The 26,845-nt window shown below is 36.9% G+C and overlaps 1 protein-coding gene across 1 annotated transcript in view; it reads right to left on the bottom strand.

Moving 5' to 3' along the window:
* cdh10 (cadherin 10, type 2 (T2-cadherin)) overlaps positions 1-26,845 on the bottom strand; it is a 177,402-nt gene that overhangs the window by 43,774 nt on the left and 106,783 nt on the right. Inside the window, exons 3-6 of the mRNA XM_002935584.5 lie at positions 20,510-20,804; positions 14,674-14,793; positions 12,231-12,398; positions 9,174-9,361 (exon numbers count right to left, since the gene is read on the bottom strand). Of these exons, the coding sequence (XP_002935630.3) occupies positions 9,174-9,361; positions 12,231-12,398; positions 14,674-14,793; positions 20,510-20,804 (771 nt within the window). The remainder of the gene's footprint in view (positions 1-9,173; positions 9,362-12,230; positions 12,399-14,673; positions 14,794-20,509; positions 20,805-26,845) is intronic.

Genomic DNA, 26,845 nt, shown 5'->3' on the forward strand with positions numbered 1-26,845 from the left:
TGTAATAAACCAGTTAATTGCCATAGCATGTAATACTTATGTAATACCTTCAATAGCTGTGCTAAGGAAAATAAAGAATCTTCAAGAGGTGTTTAAGGCTGATTAGAAAGAAAAGGTTAAAGTTTTAAGCAATGTTACATTTAGTTGTTTTACTAAAAGAACTACAGTAGTTTGAAATAGTATGCATAAAAAATATTTTATGGAAACAATGGATAAAGCGAGGCATCTAAAAATATTTTAGTATTGCTGGTAGCTAAAGAAAATAGTACTATGCTACCATTGCCTGTTACAATTTTCTGTTATTATTATACCTTCCACATTTCCACATAAATAAGTCAAATAATCAATGCACATATATTACTATTCACATAAGCATATGATTCACAAATTCTTGTGTAAAAGAGCAATCCATTCTGAATGTAGATTCGCCTGCACTACCTTCCCTGACCTCTTAGTATTAGCATCCAAAAATAATACAGTAGAGAAATTTACAAAAAGAAACTGTGACATTAAGCCAAAATATAATACTGGAAATAGATCTGGCAGATTTTTGGACATATTCACTAACCGCTATCTCTGCTTTTGTGAATTTGTCTCCTAAAGAGACAGTTTTCAGATTTTGTGTTCACACCTTAAGGAACATTTCAATGTATTTCTTTTACTCAATACATCTTTAGCACGTTAATATCATGAAAGAGCCACATCACCATTTTCGGTCATGTAAAATCGTTTCCAAGCATGGATCTTGACTAGGAAAACAGGACCATAAGTTGGCTTTACTGTGTAAGGCCCCCTATGCCGATCACTGAGATGCATGCTAGAAATGGAAAAGTTACGCAGATAAAGGTTTATATTTATGACCTATAAGGCAGAATGGTCAGTTTAAGTTTGTTCAGTGTTCTACGTATTTATATTTTTTTATACACCTATTATTATTCTTAAGTAAAACAGACATTTGGGCCACTACACTGACAATAAGTATTCCATTAATATAATACTTATGGGGTTATGTAAAAAAAGGCACTAAGTTTGTCCAGTAGCAGTAACTCATAGCAGCCAATTAGCAGGTAAAATTCACAGGCCACCTGCAGACATCTTATTGTTTGCTATGGGTTACTGCTCCTGGGCAAACTTAGTGCCTTTTATTACATATGGGGGTAAATACTTTATACTGCAACAGAAAGAACTAAGAATTTTAGAGTGAGTGAAACTATGCAAAGCAGAAGAGATGAGAACTGAACTGACACAAAAAGCTAGTACTACAAATTTACCCACAGCAAAGTTTTTCACAAATCCACAGTACAAATTTGCGTTGTAGTCCTTTTTGTTGGAAAAAATGCTTTTCACATGAACCAATTGGATTGGAGCAAGTTTTCCAGTGTTTATAGAAGGAGCTGTTCAGACAGCCATTGGTTAGAACATCTGTAGTTAGTGGATAGAGAAGGATGATGTTTTTGTGCTCTAAATCTGCTAGTGTAATGTCTGTTGGAGCTAATTAAGGCAGTAAAAGTAGAATTTGTGAAGCACTTTTTGCGTTTTTTTCCAGTTCTGCTTGCCTGTACTGTGAGATCCCAAAGCCCTTGTCATGTGATTTTTTTTCTGAATCAGTGTCTTCAAAAAGCAGGGCACCAGGCTACTGGTCTATTAACTGGTATAGAGATACAGGCAAACAGGGTATGGGCACCACTTGTGATGTAGGGTCTGATCTAGGGATCTAATCTAAGGATGGTGGTGATAACAGGAAAATACTGTGGTTTACCAGGCACGAGAATGGCAACAGCAACAGTCCAGAGATGTGACTGTGTTGTTGATGATAAGGAGCCAGCCCCACAGAGACAGTAAAGCTGCTCCACCGCTGCTAGGGTGGGGATAAGCAGAAGAGCAGCAGTGCACTACAGTCCAGAGGCACTGAGCATAAGTCAGGGGGTCAACAGGACCAGAGTATGAATCTCAAGCACATGAAGGCAGCAAGGGTGACAGCCTGAACTAGTGGTGTGGGTATTCTTTAAGTCTTACTTATTTGCACTATGGAGAGACACCTGTTACAGGGTGCTGTTTGTTCCAAGTACATTTTGTCTACAGAAATCAGAAATCTAATCTAATATCTAATCTAATATCCCCAGAATACAAAATGAATTTTCTTTGGGTATGTATGTAATTGTGGCCAAAACAGAAACAAAAACAAAACAAAAAACCCAAAACACATTTTGGTCTCTTCGAACCCTGAATCAGTGTAACATCTCACTGCCTTGCATATAAAATGTGTAAAACATATAGAATAAAAGATGCAAGGTATCAAGGAAGCAATGGGAATATAACTATGTTTGTGATCTAGCTCTAAGGGAGCCATTGTAATTATCTTGACGGACTGTTCTTAAATACTTAGAAGTCCAAAAGTTTTTTTTCCCTTAAATTCCAAGATGCATGTATACCTATTCTTGGAAAAATGAAAATGCTCAGTGCTGTTTATTGAACAGTCTACGCTCTTGCAGCATAATAGCTCAGATGACTTTGCTGGACAGAAAATGTGCAAAGAAATTCAATAACCACTCAATAGCTGCGACATTTACTTTAAATGCCTATTGTATTTTGCTGAAAATGTTTAAATAATTGATCATAGTAAATTGATCTCTTCAGTCTTCTTAAACTCGGCAAAGACAGTTTTATGTGAATAGCACATTTTCAGTTTCTTTAATTTTTATGATATATTCCTAAATCGAGTACTTAAGTAACATATATAAGCAATTCAATTTGTTGCAGCATAAAACATCCCTGGCTTAATTAATCTTACAGGAAAGTAACCTTTTTTAATAGTACTAGATGTACATGTACTAAAAAGCTTTACAATGTTTTGTTATATAGAAGTACCAGTTTCTAGAGTGATTAGCTCACTGTAAATATTGAAGATTACTCCTCTACAGGATTGGTACTCCTATCTGGACCAAATGCACATATTATATTATAGTGAGCAGAAGCATGTGTATGCTAAGGATTGCTGTGAAAGCACAGTAAAGTGGTGCAGGACTACAAAAGAAAACTCACAAGGCCAATGCGTTTTTTTTCTTAAAACCAACCCGGGAAAAAATGTATACAACATACTGGGGGGAAGGGAACTAACATATTGTCACCCCAACAGTGAGTTAAATATACACTGATGCTTTGCGAATGTGCTATGGCAGCAACTTGGCAGCCATGGAAGGGTTGTGCAAAATAACCCAGCAGACCCAAATACAGGTAAGGGATCCCTTATCCGGAAACCCGTTATCCAAAAGCTCAGAATTACTGAAAACCCATCTCCCATAGACTCCATTTTAATCAAATAATTCAGAATTTTAAAACTGATTTCCTTTTTCTCTGTAGTAATAAGACAGGACCTTGTAACTAATTAAGATATAAATCATCCTTATTGGATGCAAAACAATCCTATTGCATTTAATTAATGGTTTATTGATTTTTTTAGTAGACTTAAGGTATGGAGATCCAAATTATGGAAAGACCCCTTATATGGAATACCCTTGGCCCCGAGCATTCTGTAATAAAACTTTTTAAAAAGTGACAATATTTGTTTTAACTTGTTTCCAATTCAGTATAAAGCATCAATGAAATAACAGGGAAATTAAACATATACTCATTTAGCACATTATCTATTGCATACATTTTGGTCAAGCATATTTTGGCTATATAAGATAAGATAAATCTTTAATAAATTAAAGTCTTTCTTATGTTATGTTACCTTTTAAAATAGAAAACATTCTGCACGGATACCTGCTTTCTATGTTTTACTTCTCTCTATAACACTGAAGGTATGTGCAGAAAATAATCTTTATTTCATACTGTCTCTTTTATACTTCATGATGTATGGTTCTTCATGTATTGCGCTGCTACTGTGATTCATCTTCACTTTTTTTAATGAATTTTTAGTCTGTATTTTCTGTATAGGGAATACATTGCTCATAAATTTTCAAATCTGTGTTTAAAAGCAAAGCCAGTGGGACTGGATGTTCTCTTTCTGTTGCTGACTTCCCTCTGAGGTGTTAAATTAAGCACAGAAAATGCTTTGTGATAATTTATTGTAGTTTTCAAGTTAGAATGGCACTTTTTCTTTGTTTGATATGTTTCTCCTTTATGCTGGTAACTACTGCTAATTTTATTGAATGTCTATGTAATTTTAGAAGATAGTTCCAATCCATAGAAACTACATCTTTATCAGTAGCATGATTAACAGGCCAAATTGCACCATCACACATCAAAAGTAACAGATTCCATTGTAAATATTGTTCTGTTTCTTTCTCTATCTTTCAATTTTACTTTAAAGTATGATTTTTATATGTAATTATAATGTTGGCATGTATGGGATCTCTTATCCAGAAACCAGATATCCACGAATCTCTGATTACTATAAGGACATATCCCGTATTCTATTTTATTTTATTATTCATGGTTTCTCTGTTACAATTAATCAGTACCTTGTACTTGACCCTAAGTCAGCATAAATATTGGTTGAAACAATTCTACTTGGCTATTAATGTTTATTCTATTTTTTTTTATTATTCATGGTTTCTCTGTTATAATTAATCAGTACCTTGTACCCTAACTAAGTCAGCATAAATCCATTTTGGTTGAAACAATTCTACTTGGTTATTAATGTTTAACTTTTTGTCAGTAGACTTTAGGTAAAGTGATCCAGATTCAGAAATTCACAGGCATTCTGGACAATAGATCTCATAACTTTACTAAAATATCACATCAGAGATAGTAACACAACTAATTTTACAATTTATAAATTCTATGTTAGTGTTGCTCTTTTTTTATGCTGCAATACTAATTTCAGTTTAAAGCCAAGTGGCCTTTGTGTGGTTGCCCATTCCTATTGATATCTTATTGGGGATCATTGAGGAATTCCATTTGCATAGAATTGTTTACATGGATCTTCACAAGTCCGAAAGGGTTGCTCATCAACAGCCAGATCAGCCCAATATTGCTAAATGCTTACCAGAGTTACCAATGTTTACCAGACTGGGTAAACATGCAATTTTTGCCAACCTCATGAAATGAACTCCCATGTCCAACTTTACAGTAAATATTATGAGTTGGTGGTGCACACCTGTTTTGCTTATAATACATTTGGTGCTTACTGCAGGGGTCAGCTGTAAGATCTTAGGGTTGATTCACTAAAGTGCGATAAATTTTATTGCACGTTTTTTTTGCGTTAAAATAGACGCGACAATTAGCGTGCGATTCACTACAGTATTACCGCGTGCGTTAAGTCGCATATCGCATGCGTTAAATTTTGCGCAACTGCATGCGTTATTTTTAACGCATGCGTTAATTTGCGTGCAGAAATGAATACGAACGCATGATTCACAAACACTTAGGCGTGCTAAATATCGCATTAGTCTATGCGAAAATTAACACCTACTTCAGACAGGCAATACTTATAGAAAAGTACAGTTAATGAGTTTTTGGCAATAAAATATGGACTTAGCAGTGTTATTTATTCAAGTATGAGTTGGCCCTAGAGTGACGCAGCCTCCAGTTTGCAGGGAAATGGTCATTTTTAATATAGTAATTTTACGAAAGTATTGGCATGTATGGCTAACATGGCGTGCGTTTATTCGCATAATTTCGCTACTATAGCGGTAAATATTTAGTTGCCATAATATGCACTACTATAGCGGTAAATATTTAGTCGCCATAATATGCACTACTATAGCGGTAAATATTTAGTCACCATAATATGCACTACTATAGCGGTAAATATTTAGTCGCCATAATATGCACTACTGTAGCGGTAGTAAATACATTACTAGGTATATTTTGGCGACTCTTTTGTCGCAACTTTGTAATCTTGCGACTTGTGGACATTTTGTAGTGACTTTCTAATCTCGTGACATGTGCGACTTGCGGCCATTTTGTGTCATTGAGCCTGCAGTCACACTGAGAGCATCATGCCTGGGGTTTCTGAGCTGCTACCGGGGGAGAGGCGCTATATTATTGAGGTTTTCCTGCGCTCAGGATATGACAGGCTGCCGCTGGGACCCATAGGGGTCCATGAGAGGAAGAGGGCTATCCTGCGTGACCTAATAGACGGGTTGCGCAGGGGCTTCGACCTTGATATGGACCTCCGCCTGCTCCAGCGGATATGGTCGGACCTGAAGCACAGGAATATGGACCTAATAGCGGAAATCGCTGCAGGTAATTATTGTACTTTAATATGGTTTAACACAATACGTTTCTTAAAAGATTTAGCAAGTAATTTGAACTTAAAGTTTTTAGTTTTCTACTTTTGAACTGGTTAATGTCTAATTATTTAGCCTTCATTGATATGGCATTCCATACTTTCATGTAGTTTCTCCTACACGCTTAATTTAGCAGTAACAGCATCAATATGCTATATGGTTTAAATTTTTGCAAATATTCTGCCAACAATTTTTTCTTTAGGACATTTTGCTGAATAGTAAAGGTTGCGTTAATTAGTACGTACCGTATTTTCTGGCAAGTGTGATAACTGTCAATCAAATGTTTTGTTGCCAGAATAATTGCAATATTATATTTGTTCCCGTTTAATAAAGTGCCCATAACATATTTGCTATTTATTCTGTGTCTAAAATCTCCCCCTTAATTTAAGCCACTTTAGCAAACGGACCCCTAAGTATTTGGCTAAATATTCTTAAATGCCCCCCCCCCCTATTTTATTATCTCTAACACTTCTTTTTTTTTGTTACTTATATTTTTATTGGGTTTTTTTTTGCAAATAAACATTTATACTGCACCTCTCTAGCACTTCTGTGCTCTCCCAGGGCAAATGCGCAAAATGTCGCCAGTTTTATGCTGCCGCGTGTGTCAAGTCACGGGGCAATTGCTGCGTGCGTTATGTCGTGGCAATTAGTGCGCACACAAAAACTATCGCACTTGCGATAATTAGCGTGCACGTGAAAAATACCACGCTGCGCGTGCGTTATTTAACGCGCGTAGACTTTTCGCCACTAAAATATCGCATGCAGTTTTCTTGCCATCTGCGTCTTTTTTGGTCGGCTGTGTCTTTTTTTTTTTTTGTCGTTCGCTCTTTTTTTGATGCGCCCACACCCAATTTGACACGGCCGTGCCCCCTGTCTTGATGTAACCGTGCCAAATTTGACGCGTGTTTTTAACACTTTACATAACTAACTATTACAAAGGGATCCATTCATTAAAGTACGAATGAGAAAAATTCTAACTTTGCGTATTTTCTGCGATATTTTCATTAAATTATGCAATTTTTCCGTGCTTTGCGCCGATTTGTGCAACAAAATCGTATTTGTCACAACGACTATGAAAGTTTCGGAATTCGTTCAAGCTGCAGAGTGCCATTGAGTCTTATGGAAGGCTCCCAAAATCATGTACTGAAGGCTCAAAATGAGAAAGGTTTTGCACCATTTACGATCGTTTGGATACGAAAATATTGTGACTTTAGGATCGCATCCACAAAATTTTTGTACGACCACGATACCAGTAATTATCATAGTTCCTCCGAATTTTTTCCAGACATACTTTTAACAATCCGAAAATCGTACTTTGATAAATCTGCCCATAGTGTCTTTATTTTTTTTTATTTACGAGACTGACAGTATGCCTTTCAATTACCTGTAAACTATCACGCCACAGTTCAGCACTGACAGATAAAATATTTGTGTTTGAGAGTCCTTATAAAACCATCTTACATATCTAGGCATGGAGTAAGCTCAGCCATTACTATAAAGGGCAAAGTCACACAGTAAGATTTGTTTCCCAGGGTTAAATCTGCACTACTATGGGCGACTAATATGAAAATGACTTTGCTTTGCAAGTAAAACCTATTACTCGAGGTAATCCAACTTAAATGTGAAGGACACCTAACTTAAGCACATGATACTCCAAACTGGTGCTTCTGCAAAAATCTGCCCCAGCCTGGGGAACATCACAGCAAGCACCATAGAGTAATCCTGTTCTTCTGACACATGCACGGTTAAAGTTCGACTTTTCACTCAAAAAAAAACAGGAAGAGGATTGCTCCATGGTACTTGTTGGAAGAACCCCAGGCAGGTGCATTTTTTTGCTCAGGAGCACTGGACTGGGGTATCAGGTGCTCAAGTCAAGTGATTGTGTCTTAAATGGCTACTCCTATGGCTTTAAAGGACAAGGAAAGTCTAAGTCACTTGGGGGTGCCAAAATGTTAGGCACCCCCAAGTGACTAAAATCGCTTACCTTGTCCCCCGGGCTGGTGCCCCTGTCAAGAGAAAACTGCACCAGCCCGGGGTACCTGTAGCGAGCGCCTCCTTCTTCCCTATTCGCGCTGCTGCCCGGGACAGGCGCATGTGCAGTAGAGTGAAAAGCCGACTTCTCTGTTCAAAGTTCGGCTTTTAACTCTACTGCGCATGCGCGCGCAGCGAACAAGGAAGAAGGAAGCGATCGCTGCTACCCCGGGCTGGTGCTGTTCTCTCCGTACAGGGGCACCAGCCCGGGGTAAAAGGTAAGCTATTTAAGTCACTTGGGGGTGCCTAACATTTTGGCACCCCCAAGTGACTTAGACTTTCCTTCTCCTTTAAAGAAGCTTATTAATATAAACTATAGTAGTCTTTCTGGAGCAAACATTTTTACCAGTGCCCAAACACATTATATTTATTTCATATAAAATGCTTTGATTTTTTTGGCATTACTGTTCCTTTAAGCAACATCTTATACTGAACATCCTACATGACTGTTGGATGTGTATTTTAAGAAAAACACTTCCCAGTTTTGTTCTTAGAAAAATTACGTAAAAGACTGTTTTGTGGCATACAGCTGTTGTTACATTAACATTAAGCATACTGCTGCAAGAATGGTCACATATGGTTTCCCTGTTGGAATCAGCAAGTGGGAGTATTAATATTTGCTTTATAATGTAGTTTAAATAATAAGCTGCACTGCAGCAAGCAGTGTTCAAGCTTAGCATAGCAATCTATACAGCATTTTCATAAACCAATGCATTTAAGTTAATAAAAAGATGCGTCAACCATATTATTAGTCCATGTTCAGTAATACACAACTGGGATATTGTTAATGGCTGCAGTGCTCTATACAAACTAAAAAATCTTGAAAACATATTGATGATAATAAGGTTTCATAGTTCACTTTGTCTTAATATTTAAATACATTGATGTTATGAACTCCCCTACCTTTCTCACAGTTATGACACCATCCTGTGTACTTTTCTCTGTGAAAATATTAAACACTGCTGTTTCATCTCCATCAAGGATTCTGTATTCTACTTCAGCATTTTTGCCAATATCTGCATCTGTTGCCTTAATACGACCCACTGTAGAACCAACCGTAGCAGTTTCTGGAACACTGATATGGTAGGAATCTGTATGAGAGTAATTTATGTAATTGTCAGCATGATAAACTAGATTTCTTTAGTAAATCATTCATGCATAGCTCCCTTCATAAATTGTACCCAGATTACTGCTTAAAGAATGGGAGAAAATGTTGTATGCCAGGCCTTTAATTACATGCATTTAATTGCAGACCTACTGGAAAGGGGATGAACCTTGATTTGATTCAGTAAGAATAAAAACCATTTCCCAGACCAGGAGATGTTGCAAAGCCAATTTATGGGCTGCAGCATTTTTTTTTTTTGTGCATTTAGATGTATTTCAGTATAGTTGTATACCTCTGCATGTAGCACTGAATACCAGCAACTGATCTTAAAATCTTTTTATCATTACAAATGTGTACACATTTCACCTCTTACATGTACAATCAGATTTTAAAAGTACAATTTGATGGCTTGAGCTTATTTCTCTATAACCAGTTGAACAGCAGTAATATTATTTTACTTTATGCAATTCATTATATGCTAATACAAAAAGAGATGTTACACAACTGTAAATGAATGTAAAAACCAATCCAAAATGCATTAATTTAAGACTACACATAATACACTAACAAAGACAGAATATTTATTTAAGTTGAAATCACCTTAACCCCACACAATTACACGAGTGTGCAGAAACCTGCCTGCATGTTACAGTATGTTATTTAGGTCCCTGGTGGCTTCACCTTAAAGCAGTTATCAGGATAACAAAAAGACGTTACACAACACAGAAATAACTGTCTCAGTTCCTAGTTCAAGTCTCAGCAGGCTGTTAAAATAAAGCATATTCTTTTATTTCATTTTCGACAAGTGCTTAGGCTGAGCCTTATATTTATTGCTCCCTTCAAAAAATGTTTACATCCCCATGTAATGTCTTTAAAGGGAGTGGACACAGAGAGTTCTGAGGAGCATCAAAAATGATGGACAGTCCTGAAGTGCCAGTGTGATAACGTACTTTCACTTATATAAAGTTCAGCAGATATTTCCATTATAGCTTATGATAGTAGCTTTATATTATTAGTGAAAGAAGTGTGAGCACTTTGAAAGGATGGCTCGGTATCAGTGATACTGACATGTTTTTATGGAGTGAATAGCCTTAAGGTTCTTTTTCTCCAAAAATGCCAAAAGGCACCCTTAGGGGCTGATTTACTAATCCACAAATCCGAATCCCGAATGGGAAAAAATCGGATTGGAAACGAACATTTTGTGATTTTTCGTGAATTGTCGCGACTTTTTCGTAGCCATTACGATTTGCTCGTAAATTGTTGCGACTTTTTCGTAGGGAGTGCTCGTAAACGGCGGGCAAACCTTTGCGACTTTGCATGATTTTGGAAGCCTCCCATAGGACTCAATGGCACTCTGCAGCTCCAACCTGGCCCAAGGAAAGTCACGATACTGAAGCTTGAATGAATCAGAAACTTTCGTACTCGGCACGACGGCTACGAAAAAGTCGCTACAATTTATGAGCAAGTAGTAATGGCTACGAAAAAGTTGCGTCAATTTACGAGCAAGTCGATAATGGCTACGAAAAAGTCGCGACAATTTCCGAGCAAGTCGTAATGGCTACGAAAAAGTCGCGACAATTTACGAAAAAATCGCAAAATAGCGATCATTATGAAAAAAAACGCATTCGGATGCTTTTCGGACGTTCGTGGATTAGTAAATGTGCCCCTTAGTCTACTAATAGTTATAATCTTTATCATGCTTGAGGTAGTCCAATCTTTCTGTAGGCTTGATTATAAATATAAACTTATGGAAGGATGTCAGCACCTCCAGTCCAGCATGACTGACAAAACTGGCTCTTCACTCCAACTTACCTCAGCCAGTCACCTAAGAGTGTCAGCATAAGTACTGCTGGTCTATTAATTACAAGGAATACTGACACATTGCTCTTGAGTATTTAGTTACACATCAGTATCTCCAGTTTAGCAAACCAAACACTCAAAACAATATTGGTTGATCTAGAGGACATGTGAAAACAATATTTGGTGATCTAGATGATATGATATTCAGTGAGAAAGAAGTCTGTAATTCATAAGACAGATTCCACCATCTATTTTTCAACTTATAATATATAGTCCAATAAAAAAAAGCTAATGCATACATAATAATTAGTAATAGATTATAATTAGGAATGGGCAAAATTTTTACCCAACTTCCACTGCAAAAAACACCCATAGACTCCAATGTATTGTAAAAAATAGTTGCACAGCTTGCAATAAGTCGCAGTGAAAAACTGCGACTTATTGGGTTCTGTGAATTTTCTCCATTTCACAAATTTTCGCTGAAGTGAAACGGGACAGATTTGCCTATGTAAATAGGCTGTAATAGGAAGTCTAAATTAATGTTTTCACCTGCCTATATCTACAGTATCATTGCAACTTTACATACAATTCGTATGAGCTTTTTCTAAACAATAAAAACAATATTTTAAAATAAGAAAGTGAAAAGTGAGAATATTTGATACATTTCTTAAGTGTTACTGCATGTCCCCATGTTTGAAATCAGATCTTTTGATTCTTTAACTCCCTCTTGGTTTTTTTTTTTTTTTAGATATTTGCATTTTTTTCCACATTCATTTTTTTTTAAATTACATGTTTTTATAAATAAAAAAAGCCTGCCATCTAAAACAAGCTTTTATAGCTTCTATTAAAAGTGACCATTACTTAAAAAAAAGACCTTTGTGGTGTAAAAAACAGTTACTCCTGTTCTGCTACATCAAAAGACTCAATCTCAAACACAACCTGCATGTATGTATTTAAAAGGTTAACATTTGTGTAACTTTGGTTCAAAACTTAAACTTAAAACAAAATGCGTCTTTTTAGTTTCTGGAATATTTTACAGTGCAAGTCGTTCTTACTCTGTGAAAATCTGGGTGGATTGTCATTGACATCAGATAGGGTGATGTTCACTGTGGTCGTTCCAGATAATCCTCCCATCTGGCCTCCCATGTCTTTGGCCTGTATAACAACTTGATAGTGTTCTCTGTTCTCCCTATTCATGTTTGGCAATGCAGTTCGAATGATTCCTTTAAAGAAAGGAGCACTTCTGTTTAATATTCACATTACTTTTTTTAAAGAAGCATTTATTAGCATTTCAGAAAATAAATACAATTATTGAGGCATCTCTAAATCAAATGACAAAGGCATTCACTGTATTCTAGAAATAAATAAATTAAATGTATTTCACTTCTAGCTTTAAAAAAAAGGCAATAAAATCATCAAATATAACAATTCAACTATACAATCTTACCTGCATTGCTAGCAACAAATTTTAAACATGACAAGTAAGTAAAAATGTACTCTATGTATTTACACAAAATCTTTACTTAGTCTGCACCTTTAAAATATCGGCATCATTTCTACAAATAATGCTATGTATATGTAAGAACCTCTTCAGCAGTGATGTGTGGGTCTAAAGTGATTTGACCTGCACTAACCCTAATATGATTTAACCCATACCAGGTCTGGTGTGCCACACTGATTTTTAAACCTGTGCCTGCCTTGCCCTTAATATCACTTTCCAAATCATAGATAAACCCAGATAGAATATCAGAAAGGGAGAACTTGACAAAAAATTATCGGAGAGAGAGGTATACTGGATGTACTATCTGAAAACTATGGAGTTGTATGGCGGTCTAAACAGGGAATGGGAAGTCTCCTGCTATTGTTAGTCCATTAGTATCATATCAGTACTGTATACAAGTTATACCTGGACAGTATCGCATGCATATTATCATTATATAACATGGATTGAAATCCTGGTTTGATGCACTATATGGCTTTGCTCCAGTATGCGTTTAGGCTATAATTTGTTTTTAAATATATATTTTCTACATTTTTATGGGTTGTGCACTATATCATTGTATATGTTTATGAGGTAGTTCGGGATTGACATCCTCATAAATATTGAAGGGTTTGATGTATAGCATATTTGTATTTGTTTCTTTTTCTAAAAGTATTTTTGCCACTTATTTTTCTTCTTTCACTATTTATTTATTTATATAACCATGTTTGAACCATGCCTTTAGGATACATGGTTTAATTAATAAGATATGGTATGTAACCATTTGGCACTTATGGGGTTAAAGCAGGTGTGGGTGTGAGTCACTGAAGGGTATATAAGGAACTGGTGGGTGTGAGACCCCGTTTATAGCTTCTGATGAATGGCCTTGAGCCATGAAACGCGTCAAGCTGGGGGGGTTTCAGTTCTTCTATTTTTGCAACATGTTTTTAATGGAAGCTAGAAATAAAAGTTCATTTTATTTTTATTAACATAGTTGTCTTGGCGTGCTCCATCCTACTATACCTATTGTTTTGCCTTTTGCCACGCCTGGATCGGGGGCGTTATTGGATGTGTTAGCACGGGACACTATGAACGCGGAACCTATCCGGTGAGTGCTCCCTGTTTTTGTGCTTAGAACCTGCCTTGCCCTTCTATGACATCTTCAAACAGGGATGGAACAAAGCAGGGGTGAATATAAAAATAATCTATCAGCGTCAGATATTGGATTAAGGCAGGCAGGGTTGATTGGACAGCTAATATGGCATAGCACAGACCTGCAACCTGTTGCAATTGATGGTCAGTACAAACTGATTGTTAAACCCACAGGTCCTGTGGTTAAACCTGAGGGTCCTGTGTTTTTAGGGCAAACCTGCACATCACTGCTTTGCAGAGCTTCAGGGTACATGTAATAAACATTTACATATTTAAATTATATTTAAAGAGGGAATCATGCAATAGATAAACACTGCCTGCCTAAAATAACAAGAGAAGGTATCTAATAATTGCCAAAGTTGCCTATAAGCATTCATTTATTTGTAGGGAGGTATTTTGGACACATTTTCATTTTTCCAGAGAGTTAAGAGAAGTAATCCACTGAACACAATACATACATAAGGACTCATTTACAATGTCCCATGCAGTGGGCAAAGTGAATAAAATGGGGCACAATCAGGCATTTTTTTGCATCGTGCAAGTAGCCACAGGCATTTGTGCTCAGTTTCCTCCCCTCCTGCCCCCTTCTCTCCTGTACCTTGTCCACATTTTGAGGTGGCAGGACACACAGCTCGCAGCAGGGTCCTATCCTTATCATCTGTCTTGGTTTGGACAGGACTAGCTACGCCTTCTGATGCTGTGCTTGTCATGAGCACCACACTTTTTAGTCAACACTAGAGAACAGCGTGCAGGGGGTAGCACAAGTACCTTGCATCCCCTGGGTTCATAAATGATCAAACTAACAGCAACCCCATGTAAAAAGCTTTACAATATTTTAATTTCTGATGTAAAAGAACCATTCTAACCTGTTTCAGGCTCCACAGAAAAGTATGGCTGTCCCTGAAGTATGCTGTATATAACTTTGGCACTGTTTCCATAAGAAGGGTCATCTGCATCTGCAGCAGTAACTTGCACCACGTATGTACCTGCATTGTAAAAATTCTAATTAGTTTTGCACTTTCAACTTTTATTATTATTTTTTATTATTCATTTCAGAAAGTATTCAAGTAAATATCAACACACAATTTCCACACAGAGCACAGTGAGCTTATATAAAAGTTGCCCTTTTCTTTTGGAGCTTCTGAAAATGTAACCAACTAAAGAAACAGAATACTGATGAAAAATGTATATGACTCAACCATGATGTTATTCATGATATCATGACATTAGGGTTTGATGTAATAGAATCATAGCATGTTATGTTTCAACACAAACTATTTGGTGTACCTAAAGAAGGTTTTCTAACTCAAAAACCTTGTGCATTGCCTTTTCTAAATTAATATGGCTCCATGCATTGCACCTTCTTTCTTTCTGTTTGCCCGTGTTGCTTTTTACTACCTTATGGTTTCTGAATAATGTTTTAACAATAGTCAGATTTGTTTTGAGCAATGACTGATGATAGATTTAACAGCAGTTTTATGTGTTGCAAACAGAAAAGGGGAAGCAAAATATCACATTTACACAAAAAGAGGGGAAATGTGAACAAAAAAGCAGCAAGTTTACAAAGTTTTTGCTTGTCTTTAGTGATGAGCGAAGCTGTCCCATTTCGCTTTGCTGACAAAAAAATAAAGAAACTTTGCAAAGATTTGCGAAACGTGGCACATGTTGCAAGTCGACAATCCATGCCTGCCAAAAAATTTCGCTTTAGTAGATTTACTCATTTGTGATCCAAATTAAGAAAAGACACCTTATCTTGAAACCTCAGGTCCAAGCAATCAGGGTAACATGTCCCATATCGGTACTGTAACTTCTTCTAATAATAAAATATATACTGTATATAAAAGTTAGGCTGCAGAGCTATTCAGCATTTATCACAGCAAGAATAAAAGCATTGCATTCAAGCAATTCCCGAAGCAGGAGCATACCAAAGAAGGATACACGCAGGGGTGCCTGAAGAAGGATGCGCCCAGCCAGGAGCGTCCCGAAGAAGGATGTGCACAGGAGCACGCCTCAATGAAGGAGCACGGGGATCGGTGCCTAGAGGTAGGAACATGCACCAGTCTCCTGGTGCTCCTTACAATTATCCATATATATTACCAAAGAACCCCTTTATTTGCTATATTCGGGTGACGCATAAGATTATAAAGCCATTTGCTCTACCTCCTAAATAGTCCAAGAGAATATGAACTTGCTTTTCAATGCTCCGGTCCTCAGTGGGTTTATACTTTCATACAGTAATAACTGCTTTTAACATTTTAGCTAACACTATATGAAAAATTGCACAATAATAAACTAGAATGAAGATCAATGCATGTATTACAAATGTTAATGTATACGCAGAAAAATTATAGATGTAATACACTATTTCTCTAACTAGTTTACTTCTACAGATAAAAAGTAATTTCTGCCAGAAATAAAATGTAATACCATTTTGGAGTACAACTGTTTATTTTTAATACTATTGAATTTGTTTATAATTTAGCAAGAAGTTTAACAACCGATTTCATCTAGCACAACAAATGTAAGAAATCACAGAGCACTATATAAAAGGAATATAGAACATGGGAAAAAATATTGAAGCAACATCTCATAAGGAATTTGAAATCAGAAATTATAACAGCTTTGGAGAATGCCTTGCTAATTCATTTATAAGTTTTATTTAGGTCATGCTTATTTGTTAACAATCATTTCCACTGAAACTGCTACATTTTTTTTGCATAGTCTAAGCCTAGCATCAAACTGACAAAAGTAATTCCCATTTCTTGCACATTTTGTCAGGAACATAAATAGTTAAATTGCAGTAACCTAATTTATTACATTAATTCAGTGCCCTGGTGCTTCTGATAGGTATGTGCATGTAAACTTGTCTTTCTTTAAGCAAGGGACTTGCTGAATATTGAACTGAATTTCTTGAAAAAAAAAATATATATACAAATATAGATATAAAAACATATAGGATTTTGTGGACTGATAAGAGCTTAAGGATGCGCTATATAGTCTCTTCAATTACATTTTAGGAAACTACTAATTTTGGAAAGAATTGAATGTGGCTTAGGGGTTTGGACTATTGCTATATAAGGCTTCTTTGGGGGCTAGGGTTATGTGAAAAGCCATATGGGTTAAATCACCTTCAGGTTTTGGAATCCCTCCACTGGCTAAAGAGGTCACGGTAACAATAACCTTTGCTCTGGTTGTTTTTCCCCAGTTGGCCCAGGATTCAATGCATTTAATTTCCTTTTCATTAACTTAAATGGAGTGCATAGGTCTTGCTCTTTGGACTCCATCTGCTGAACATTGTGGAAGCTGCTGGGGAACCTCCCTTTAGTAAGAGTCAGTAAAGAGAGTCTGCTATGAACAAGGTAATAGTAAGTAACAAACTAGGAACTGTACTAGAAACAATGTTTATCTTACGAATGTTCTCCCAGCTCTCCCAGATGATACATTGCCTGAAAGTAAAGGGACCACAATAAGGAAAGTATTCCAGATGCATAGTAAAAAGTGTTAAAGGAACAAATCAGTGTAAAGATGAAACTGGGTAAAATAGACTGTGCAATTTTTTTTTTTCAAAATAGTTAGTTCTACACTACTTCTGCATGTAGAGCTCTCTAACCTGTTATCAGCCAATAACCAGTGACTTAAGGGAAGCATATGGGACATAACTATTTAGTAATTTTGCTTTTGAATCTCACCTATGTAGCCACAAATTAACTAAACAGTCCTACGTGCACCCCAACCCGCCCCCCCCAGGTCACTGACTAACCAAAATGTAAGCGAGCCAAAAGCAGGAAGTAGTGTTCTGGCTATTATGTTAGATATCCGTTCACTCCAGCCTTTAGAGATTACATTTTTGCCTAACTAACTATATTAGAAATATAGAAATATTTTTTGTTTTGCAATAGATATGTGTCTGCAACAGCCCAAAGCACCTACAGTTACCTCTCTTTGTTACAGAATGCAGAAATGTTGATGGATTCATTGCTCAGCAGGAGACCAAAAAAAAAAAAATATTTAATTCTGTCATACAAATAGTTTTATTCAGACAAAAATACCATGGATCATGTACTCATTTTCTCCAATTTAGTTTAGTACAAAATAATAGTGGGCACATTTAGTACTATAGACTTTGTATATATACAGTGTATATATATATGTATATAGAGAGAGAGAGAGAGAGAGAGAGAGAGAGAGAGAGAGAGAGAGATCATAATGGTGCACGCCACTAACAAAAAATACAAACTGGGTGCAAGAGCCATATAAACTAAAATATTGCAGGAGTAATGCCAGCACACACAGGGTTTCATATAAGTGTATATGAGATGATATTTATTGAGAAAAAAGGAGCAAAATAAACATAGCAAGCCTCAACGTTTCAGTCCCCACTGAGACTTTCGTCAGGAGGCAAAAACTAAAGCACCTGCAAACACATTCCAACACCATGACCTTTTAAACCCCCTCTACAGGTAGGTTTTGGCGCCTAAGTCTGTGGTTGCCTAGCAACCCATGTACAATATCCGTGTGACGTTAAAAGCCTGTATACGGTCATTCCCCACCACCTGGGACTAAGGGCATGTAGAAAGGCACTAGAGGGTCGCCCAGACAAACGCATACCCATGGGTTTTCTATTAGAACTGTTGGAACTGGTTTTGACATACAACTACTTCAGATTTGAAAACACTTTTTTTTTTACAACTGACGGGCACCGCAATGGGCAGTGCATTAGCTCCTTCTTATGCCAACCTGTTTATGTTGGAATTTGAGCAGGACCATATTAGACCCCTGGCAGGACCCCCTCTGTTGTTAAACTAACCTTCTATTATTGTGGCATGGCGACAGTGATTCACTCGTTTCCTTTCACAAAACATTAGAGGAATTAGATTCCCCTATAAAACTGACTTTGACTTTTGACCCTGATGTGATTGATTTCCTGGACCTCTAGATTTTCAGGGTAGGGGATAGGCTTGGCACACGATTGTTTCATAAACCTACGGATAGGAATACGATCTTGCATGCTGCTAGTTTTCACCCACCAGCCACCATCTGGGGGATCCCATATTCCCAATTTCTGCTTATCATTAGAAATAACAGTGACCCCGAGACAGCACAAAGCCAACTCATGGAAGCCTTTGACAGATTCCTACTTAGGGGGTACATAGAACAGACACTTTATAATCAACTAACCAAAGCCCTCAAATATAAACAAAAAGACTTACTACAACCCCGGCCCAAGAAAGAAACTAAGGAACCACCTCTGTTCTTCACCACATATAGCTCAGCATCAAATAAATTTAAATCAGCTATCAATAATCATTGGCCAATGCTTAAAATGGATGAGTCCCTTTCCCTCTATCAAGCCTCACGTCCGGTGTTCGGCTACAGACGCAACAGAAGCCTTAGAGACACATTGGTTCGGACAGATTTTTTAATAAATCCGGACATGGACACCTCAACATGGCTTTCAATACCACTTAAACCTGGATGCTATAAATGCCTGGGATGTGTGACATGCAGGTGTATGCTGACTGGTGTGGATTTTCCACACCCTCACACGGGTAAGGGATATAAAATACATCATAGACTAACCTGTACTTCTTCCTTTGTGATATACATTATTGTTTGCCCATGTGGTTTATATTATGTGGGTAAAACAATTACAACCCCAAGAGAATGTATTGGCAACCATCGATCAGCAATCAGCAAAGCCTTGCAAGACTTGAAACCCACTCAGCCAGTACCAAGACACTTCCTGAAAATGGGCCATACCTTACCCTCATGGCTATTGACTTTCAACCCCCCCTGGATAGGGGTGGTGACAGAAACCTGACTATTTTGATATCTACTGGGAGCTGCTAACTTGCTACCTTCCCATTGTTTTGCTGATCGGTTGCTGGAAGTGGGGTGATATCACTCCAGCTTGCAGCTCAAGAGTAAAGTGTGACTGAAGTTTTTTTAATGCACAGGTCACTCGTTCTTGGGATAACTCTAGCTGTTCAACAATATGCATGCAAAAAATGCAATGGCTTAGGCTTCACTTTGGGAAAGATCCCAAAACAGCTCCAAACACCCTGGGCTGGCAGTTAATGGCCTGAAAATCAGAACTTGCCCACGCTGGTGGTTTGCAGTGGTCTTGAAGTAAGACATAAGCCTAAAACTACCAGATAAAATAGGCTGGAATACATTTTGGTGCAACATGGGGCAACAACTTCCTTCAATACAGTAAGAAAAGTTTGTTATTTGTTGTAGGGTGCAGAAAATGGTTGATTAAGGGAAAAACAATTTGGTTACTTTATTTTCCTGCCATTTATTCCTTATACTGAACTATTTTATTACTGGAAAAGGTGTGTTTTAGAATTTTGGAGAATTGTTCTTATGCCTCAGTTTGTAAAGCAATGTAGCTTGAAAAATATGTTTGTAAGGCTTGCTTTCCTTATTGCGTGTGCCCCATATGTCAAGTAGAGAAATGTCTGTGTAAAGAAATACCTCAGAATGGCAATTATTTAAAGTATAAACTAAGATTTGCATAGCATGACTTTGGTTTTTCATCCAATTAATCACCCTTTTTATCTCTCACCTGCAGCAACAGTGACTTTCAAAGTTTCTAAAGCTATGATTCGCTTTCTGCTACATTTGTACAGGAACTTTACATTTTTAAAAGCTAACCTAATAATAAAAAAGTATAATGGCTCAAAGGACAAACATACTTACCAACATCAGACATTTCAGGGACGCTTGCAGTATAAACTTCCTCTAGAAAAGTCGGTTCATTATCATTTATGTCATGTATCTTTATGACAAATTCAGACTCTGGTTCCACCGGCCTCCCTGTCCTTCTGTTTACTGCTTGGGCACGCAATGTATAAAAGGCTTTTTCTTCTCTATCAATTCTTCGTGTAGCATGTATGTCACCAGTCTTCTCATCAATAACAAAGAGTGTGCCAGCCCCATCCCCGGAAAGAATGTACTTTAGGCTTTCATCTCCTTTATCTAGATCAGAATGAAGCTAGAAGAAAAAACAGAAGGAATATTTAGTTGTCATTTATACACACACATACTGTATATATATACATATATATATAGCAGTCCAAAGTGGGAAGCACACCTTAAAGTAAAAATAAACCTAGGTGCCAGAGCAGAAAAATCATCAAACAGGTCAAGAGTGTCGGCACTCATAGGGTTTCCGCAAAAAGGCAAAGAAAATTAAAGATTTCTTAAATGCAAGTGGTGAGATTTATTGTGTCCAACGTTTCAGTCCTTTTACTAGACTCCCTGACGAAAGTCCTAGTAAAAGGACTGAAACGTTGGACACAATAAATCTCACCACTTGCATTTAAGAAATCTTTAATTTTCTTTGCCTTTTTGCGGAAACCCTATGAGTGCCGACACTCTTGACCTGTTATATATATATGAGTGAGAAATTGCACCAAAAACAGGACTCAGTAAAATCATAGTTGTGTTAGATAACCAAAATACACATAAAAATCAAGTCTGCCCACCAAGAAATAGTAATAAAGTGCTCCTAATGCTAAAATTATAATTATAGATCAACATTACATCATCTCACAGCTATTACAGAGCGTACTAAAGTAATGTCAAAGGAGAAAGCAGTGAGTAAAACATCTCACGGCCAGGACAGAGATTAATAAGAATAGTTAAAGGAGAAAACAGTAAGTAGAAAAAGTAAAGTGTTAAGTCTGTTTACTGTATATGCCAGTTCTGACATAAAGAGGCAGCTGAGTTTTCCTTTTTAAACCAAGCAGTCTCACCAGCATAAATATCAATTCACAAGATGCAGCACAAAATCATAAGTAATATGCCAAAATGTCCTACTTCTCAAATGCAAGTTTGTAAAAACACTTTCTTCATTGTTTAAGAGCATTGGTTACACTGCAGGTACCTAGAAATTGCCCAAGTGTACCTTTACTAAATGATCTTGCATACTGTGAGGTCTATAGTTTTCTTAAAAATAGATTCAATGCCTAAATATAAACAAATAGGGAAAGCTTCATGAGACATATTGTAACAGGATAAAAACTAGTGATGAGTGAATCTGTCCCATTTTGTGAAACTGCTAAAAAATTCTTGAAACAGAAAAAAACTAGTAAAATGCGGCTTACTGACAACTTGCTTGACATTTGTGACTTTTTTTAATGTGACCATGACTATTAGAAAAGGATTACTCAGTAATGCTTGCTTTTGTATTCCCAACTCTTGTATAGGCAGAGCAGGAATAGGCTGCAGGTAAGGAAGGCCACAGTGGCAGTAGTGATAAGCAGATCTGTCCCATTTCGTTTCGCTGAAAAATTTGCGAAACCTTGCTAAATCGCAAACATTTAAGAAATGGGAAAAATGATGCACGTCAAAAAAATATTATCATGTGCCATTTTTTTTTGTCACATAGCAAATTCTTTCCGCTGCAAATTTTTGTGCCCGTTTTGCAAAAAAAAAAAAAAAAAAAAACGCCAATGGTGAAACACAGAAATTCACCACAAATCCGCGCCTGCCGAAAAATTTCATTTATAACTAGCAATCAGTCCCCTTGGGGCCATGTTTATTATCACTAGGCAAATGGACTCTGGGAAGCAACCCAAGAGTCTGATTTGTTGCAATTGGTTATTGCCCAGATACAACATTGTTTATAAACGTGCCACCTATCTTTTCCATAGTATATGTATATAATTGTATTTCCTTATATTCTAGAATTTTAGTTGTCAATGGGAAAATTCTGAGGTCCTCATCTAAATTATTATGACTAATGATTTTTAAACAGCTCTGCATCCTACAGTGATGCGTAACGTATTCAGTATTTTCCATATTTAATCATGTAGTTGCATATAATAATACAATACATTGCAAACACATTAAAATTATTTTGCAGATACCATTCAGTAAAATCATAGTTTTTACAAAAAATGAAAGATTCTTTTTTGTAACTTTCACACTTTTTGTTTGCAAACAAATGATTAGGCTTTTGTGATATGAGGAAAATCACTGACATTTTTTTTGTGTGAGACTGACCTAGAATCAGTGGAAAACATGGACTGGAAAATAGCAGCCTTCTGAGTACCATGCAAGCAAAAAAGTAGTTATAACATTTAAAGTTCAGTTATTTTTGCAGCAGTCCTTTCTTTCACAAAACCAAGCACATTGTTTTCAGTCAAAAATACATTTTTTTGTTTGGTGATAAAATCCATTCAATTGCTATACTATTCATAATTTAAAAGCATTCTATTTTGGGATGTACAGTGCCTGAAGCAATTCCTTAGCTGTACATTCAAAGTGAAATGGAAACAACAACAAAAGGTATTCAGGGTCGACAAGTCTAAAAACCTTAAACTTTATAGAAACTAAAGGAGAACTGAAAAATATTGATGAAATACAAAATAAGGAAGTATACTGAATGTTGTAAATGAAGGGATATGTTCAATTAAGTCCCAAGGATAAGTAGCTGTTGTAATCTATTTCAAACACACATAAATATAGAAGTGGATGGACAAAAACATAGCAATCAGAGCAACAAAATGGGATTGAGATACAAAATCTGAATTAACATATTCTTTCACTTGAAGCACAGCTTGTTAGTCACCATTTAGGTTCCTCCTGGATTCCACAGCTCCACCTTGCTTTAATTTGGAGCAGGGCTGTCTGTGGCTGCCAATTAACAATCTTCTTCTGACCCCACTGTTTTGACCCTGAATGAATACATGCAAATTAATCAGTCCAAGATCATACTTGCTTGTTCATTGACATGTCTAAAGCTGTACACTGCAGCATTAATGCAACCGTGATATTGAGTAAAACTGTCAGGGGATCGAAGGAGGTTGTACATGTGAAGCCAAAGGCTGCACCACATTATGTCATTCAAGTAAGTGGTTACAGTGCAACACTACTAGAAAAATGCTTGTCACAGAATAAGCTGAAAAATGTAAATTGACCCAGAGCAATGTAAATGAACCAAGATATCAAATTCAGCAGAGTAATTTCAATGTGTGTATAGATTAATATAACTGGTCAAGAGGCTATGGTTACGAGCTCTGTAAAATGTAAATTGGCATAAAAAGAGTAATATAACTGATTTGATAGAAAGGTGGATGGGTACAGATTAATTTAAGTGTTCAAGAGGCTCTGTGACTGGTCACAGTAAAATATAAATTGGCACATAGAGAAGTGCAATTTTGTGCCGATTAAAATATGACTGATTTGATAGAGAAATGAATGGGTACAGATTGATATAAGCGGTCAAGAGGCTGTGTGACTGGTCATGGTAAAAGATAAATTGGCACATAGAGAAATGCAATTTTCTCCGAATAAAATAGCTGATAGAGATAGTTAAACTGATCACAAAGCAATGGAATATTTGCAGAGACACTATGTAAGAATTCAGACCCCCCTGGTAAGGTGAAAACAGTACTAATAAGGAACAAAGGGACAACATACATGCTTAGACTGGAGATCAGTACCATTTAAGTGATGCAGAGGATCACAACAACTTGAGCTATAGGGTAACAATAATTAGTATTTTAATTTTCCTTTTTTTTTTTCAATCCATTTTTTTATCTCACCAAAGCTAATTTTTGCACGTGACATATCTGAATTGAATTATGCATGGCATGAAGTTTTTAAGTTATGTACAATATATAAAAATTAACCCCTTACCTCAGACAGGATTTTATAAATAAAAATAAGAATGCAAAAATGTGTCCATAAATGGACCCAATATCTTCTATATTGGTTCAAAGGGATTGCCTACCTTTCAAATTTTTCCAGATCAGTTGTTTTCAGATAGTACCCCAGAAATAAAGACTTTTTTTTATTGTTTTCTGTTTTTACCCATGTTTCCAATATTCAAGCTTGTGTCCCTGAAGTAGCTCCAGGAATGGGGATAGTTACTTGATATTGTTTTATCTTTAGGCCCTGCTAAGCATAATCCCAGAGTTTCATTAAAGGCAGCTGTTAGAATTGATACAACAATTGGTAACATTCAACAGATTCTGCCAAGAAATATAACAACTAATGTAAAGTCTAAGTAAGAATTATTGAGCCACCAGACTGAAACACCAGGCTGCAAAAAGTACAAAGTTCAAACTTTAATTTTAGAAAAATGGTCAAAAACAAGAAGTCTTTATTTCTAGTGCATGCATCTACACAAAAAAGTGTTGTCAACAGCCAATTTTAGAGATATAAAGACTAATTTTTACGCTGAATGTGCAAAATGAAGCTTCCCATTTTTTTATATTGAAATTTGATTGAGGCATTTTATTGAAATGCAAACCAGGAGCATTGCAGTGTTAACAACATAGTTTACAAGAAATTAAGTAAAAATTCTTTGAAGAGAAAGGGAGCAAGGGGATGATTGAGAAAATATGGAAACATACTGTGTATGACAAGAAACAGGACTATAACATTTGGAGGGCAGGAAGATTACCTCACTTTGCCAAAAAAAGTAAAATGTTAGATGATAGAAGACATTGGGGCACATTTACTAACCCACGAACGGGCCGAATGCGTCCGATTGCGTTTTTTTCGTAATGATCGGTAATTTTGCGATTTTTTTCGGCGTCTTTACGATTTTTGCGTAAAAACGCGAGTTTTTCGGCATCTTTACGAAAGTTGCGCAAAGTCGCGATTTTTTTCGTAGCGTTAAAACTTGCGCGAAACGTCGCGCCTTTTCAGTTTTAACGCTACGAAAAAGGCGCGACTTTGCGTGCAAGTGTTAACGATACGAAAAAATCGCGACTTTGCGCAACTTTCGTAAAGGCGCTGAAAAAACTCGCGTTTTTACGCAAAAATCATAAAGACGCCGAAAAACTCGCGTTTTTACGCACAAATCGTAAAGACGCCGAAAAAATCGCAAAAAATACGAAAAAGTCACAAAATGTTCGTTTCCAATCGGAATTTTTCCAATTCGGATTCAAAATCGTGTCTTAGTAAATCAGCCCCATTGAGTTTATGGTAGGTATGTTTCTTTCACAGAATCTATTTTCAACTACAGCTCTAAATCATGTATTTTAGCAGACAATGCAGCTCATTCCACCATAACCCACACATGTACATATCAATGAAAACTCCAGTTATTGTTGGTCTTGGCTTATTGCATGTGAGTTGCAGGGCACTTTTTACATACTGGGGACGGCATTACTACTAAGACACACAATTGTGTGTGTGGTTAATTCAGTTTAAAAGGGAACATTTTTTCACAATATTGAAAATATGAAGTCTAGACAAATGTTTTGACACCATTTTGCACTGTTGTTAATGATTGTTAATCATTGACGCAGCCGCCCATCCCTCACCCTCCAGAATCTCTGGCTCCCTGAACAGCGTCAGTGACGCAGAAATATGTGAGTGACAGAGCAGAGTGAAAGCTGATTTTCTATGGCATGTCATGAGGCCACACCCTTCAACAGCAAACATGTGCAAAGGGGAAGTAAAGGAATGGAGCTGGACTGGGTGCTGATGAAGCTGCATTTCTACATATAACATTAAAGAAGCTTATTGTTTCTATCCTTTCTATCCATATATATATATATATATATACACTGTATATGCAGCAGAGGCTATTTTGCATTTGGATTTTGTGCCAGAGTCAGAGCTCTCTTTTAGACTGACCAGTCAGTCTTTCAGGCTTCCTGATAGGCCAGTTGAGTCTAATCAGGCCCACCTGGTCAGTCTGTAGCATTTACTCTGCTGCAGCCAATGTGCCAGACGTATATGCATATATAGGCATATATGTATAGGCAAAACACCGGACCACTCCTTTTTGCTCAGAACAAAAGCTGCATGTCAGTACTGAGCCAAGTTAAGGGCACCTATCACCCCTGTATTGTTTCCCGGAACAGAGTTGCTGGCTAATAGAGCCCGCACTCCAGATAGGGGAAACAATAGTTTTTTTAAAAAAAAACTCACCCTGCCAGCGCTGGGCATACCACATCAGAAGCCCCCAGTGTGGGCAGCCATGTTGGGGCACACGCATGTGCATAATAAGCGTGTGCCGCAACACACTCCTTATGCACATGTGTGTGATTTAGGAATAGGATTTACATT

The sequence above is a fragment of the Xenopus tropicalis genome, chromosome 6 (assembly GCF_000004195.4).
Source record: "Xenopus tropicalis strain Nigerian chromosome 6, UCB_Xtro_10.0, whole genome shotgun sequence".
In the NCBI taxonomy this organism is placed as follows: domain Eukaryota; kingdom Metazoa; phylum Chordata; class Amphibia; order Anura; family Pipidae; genus Xenopus; species Xenopus tropicalis.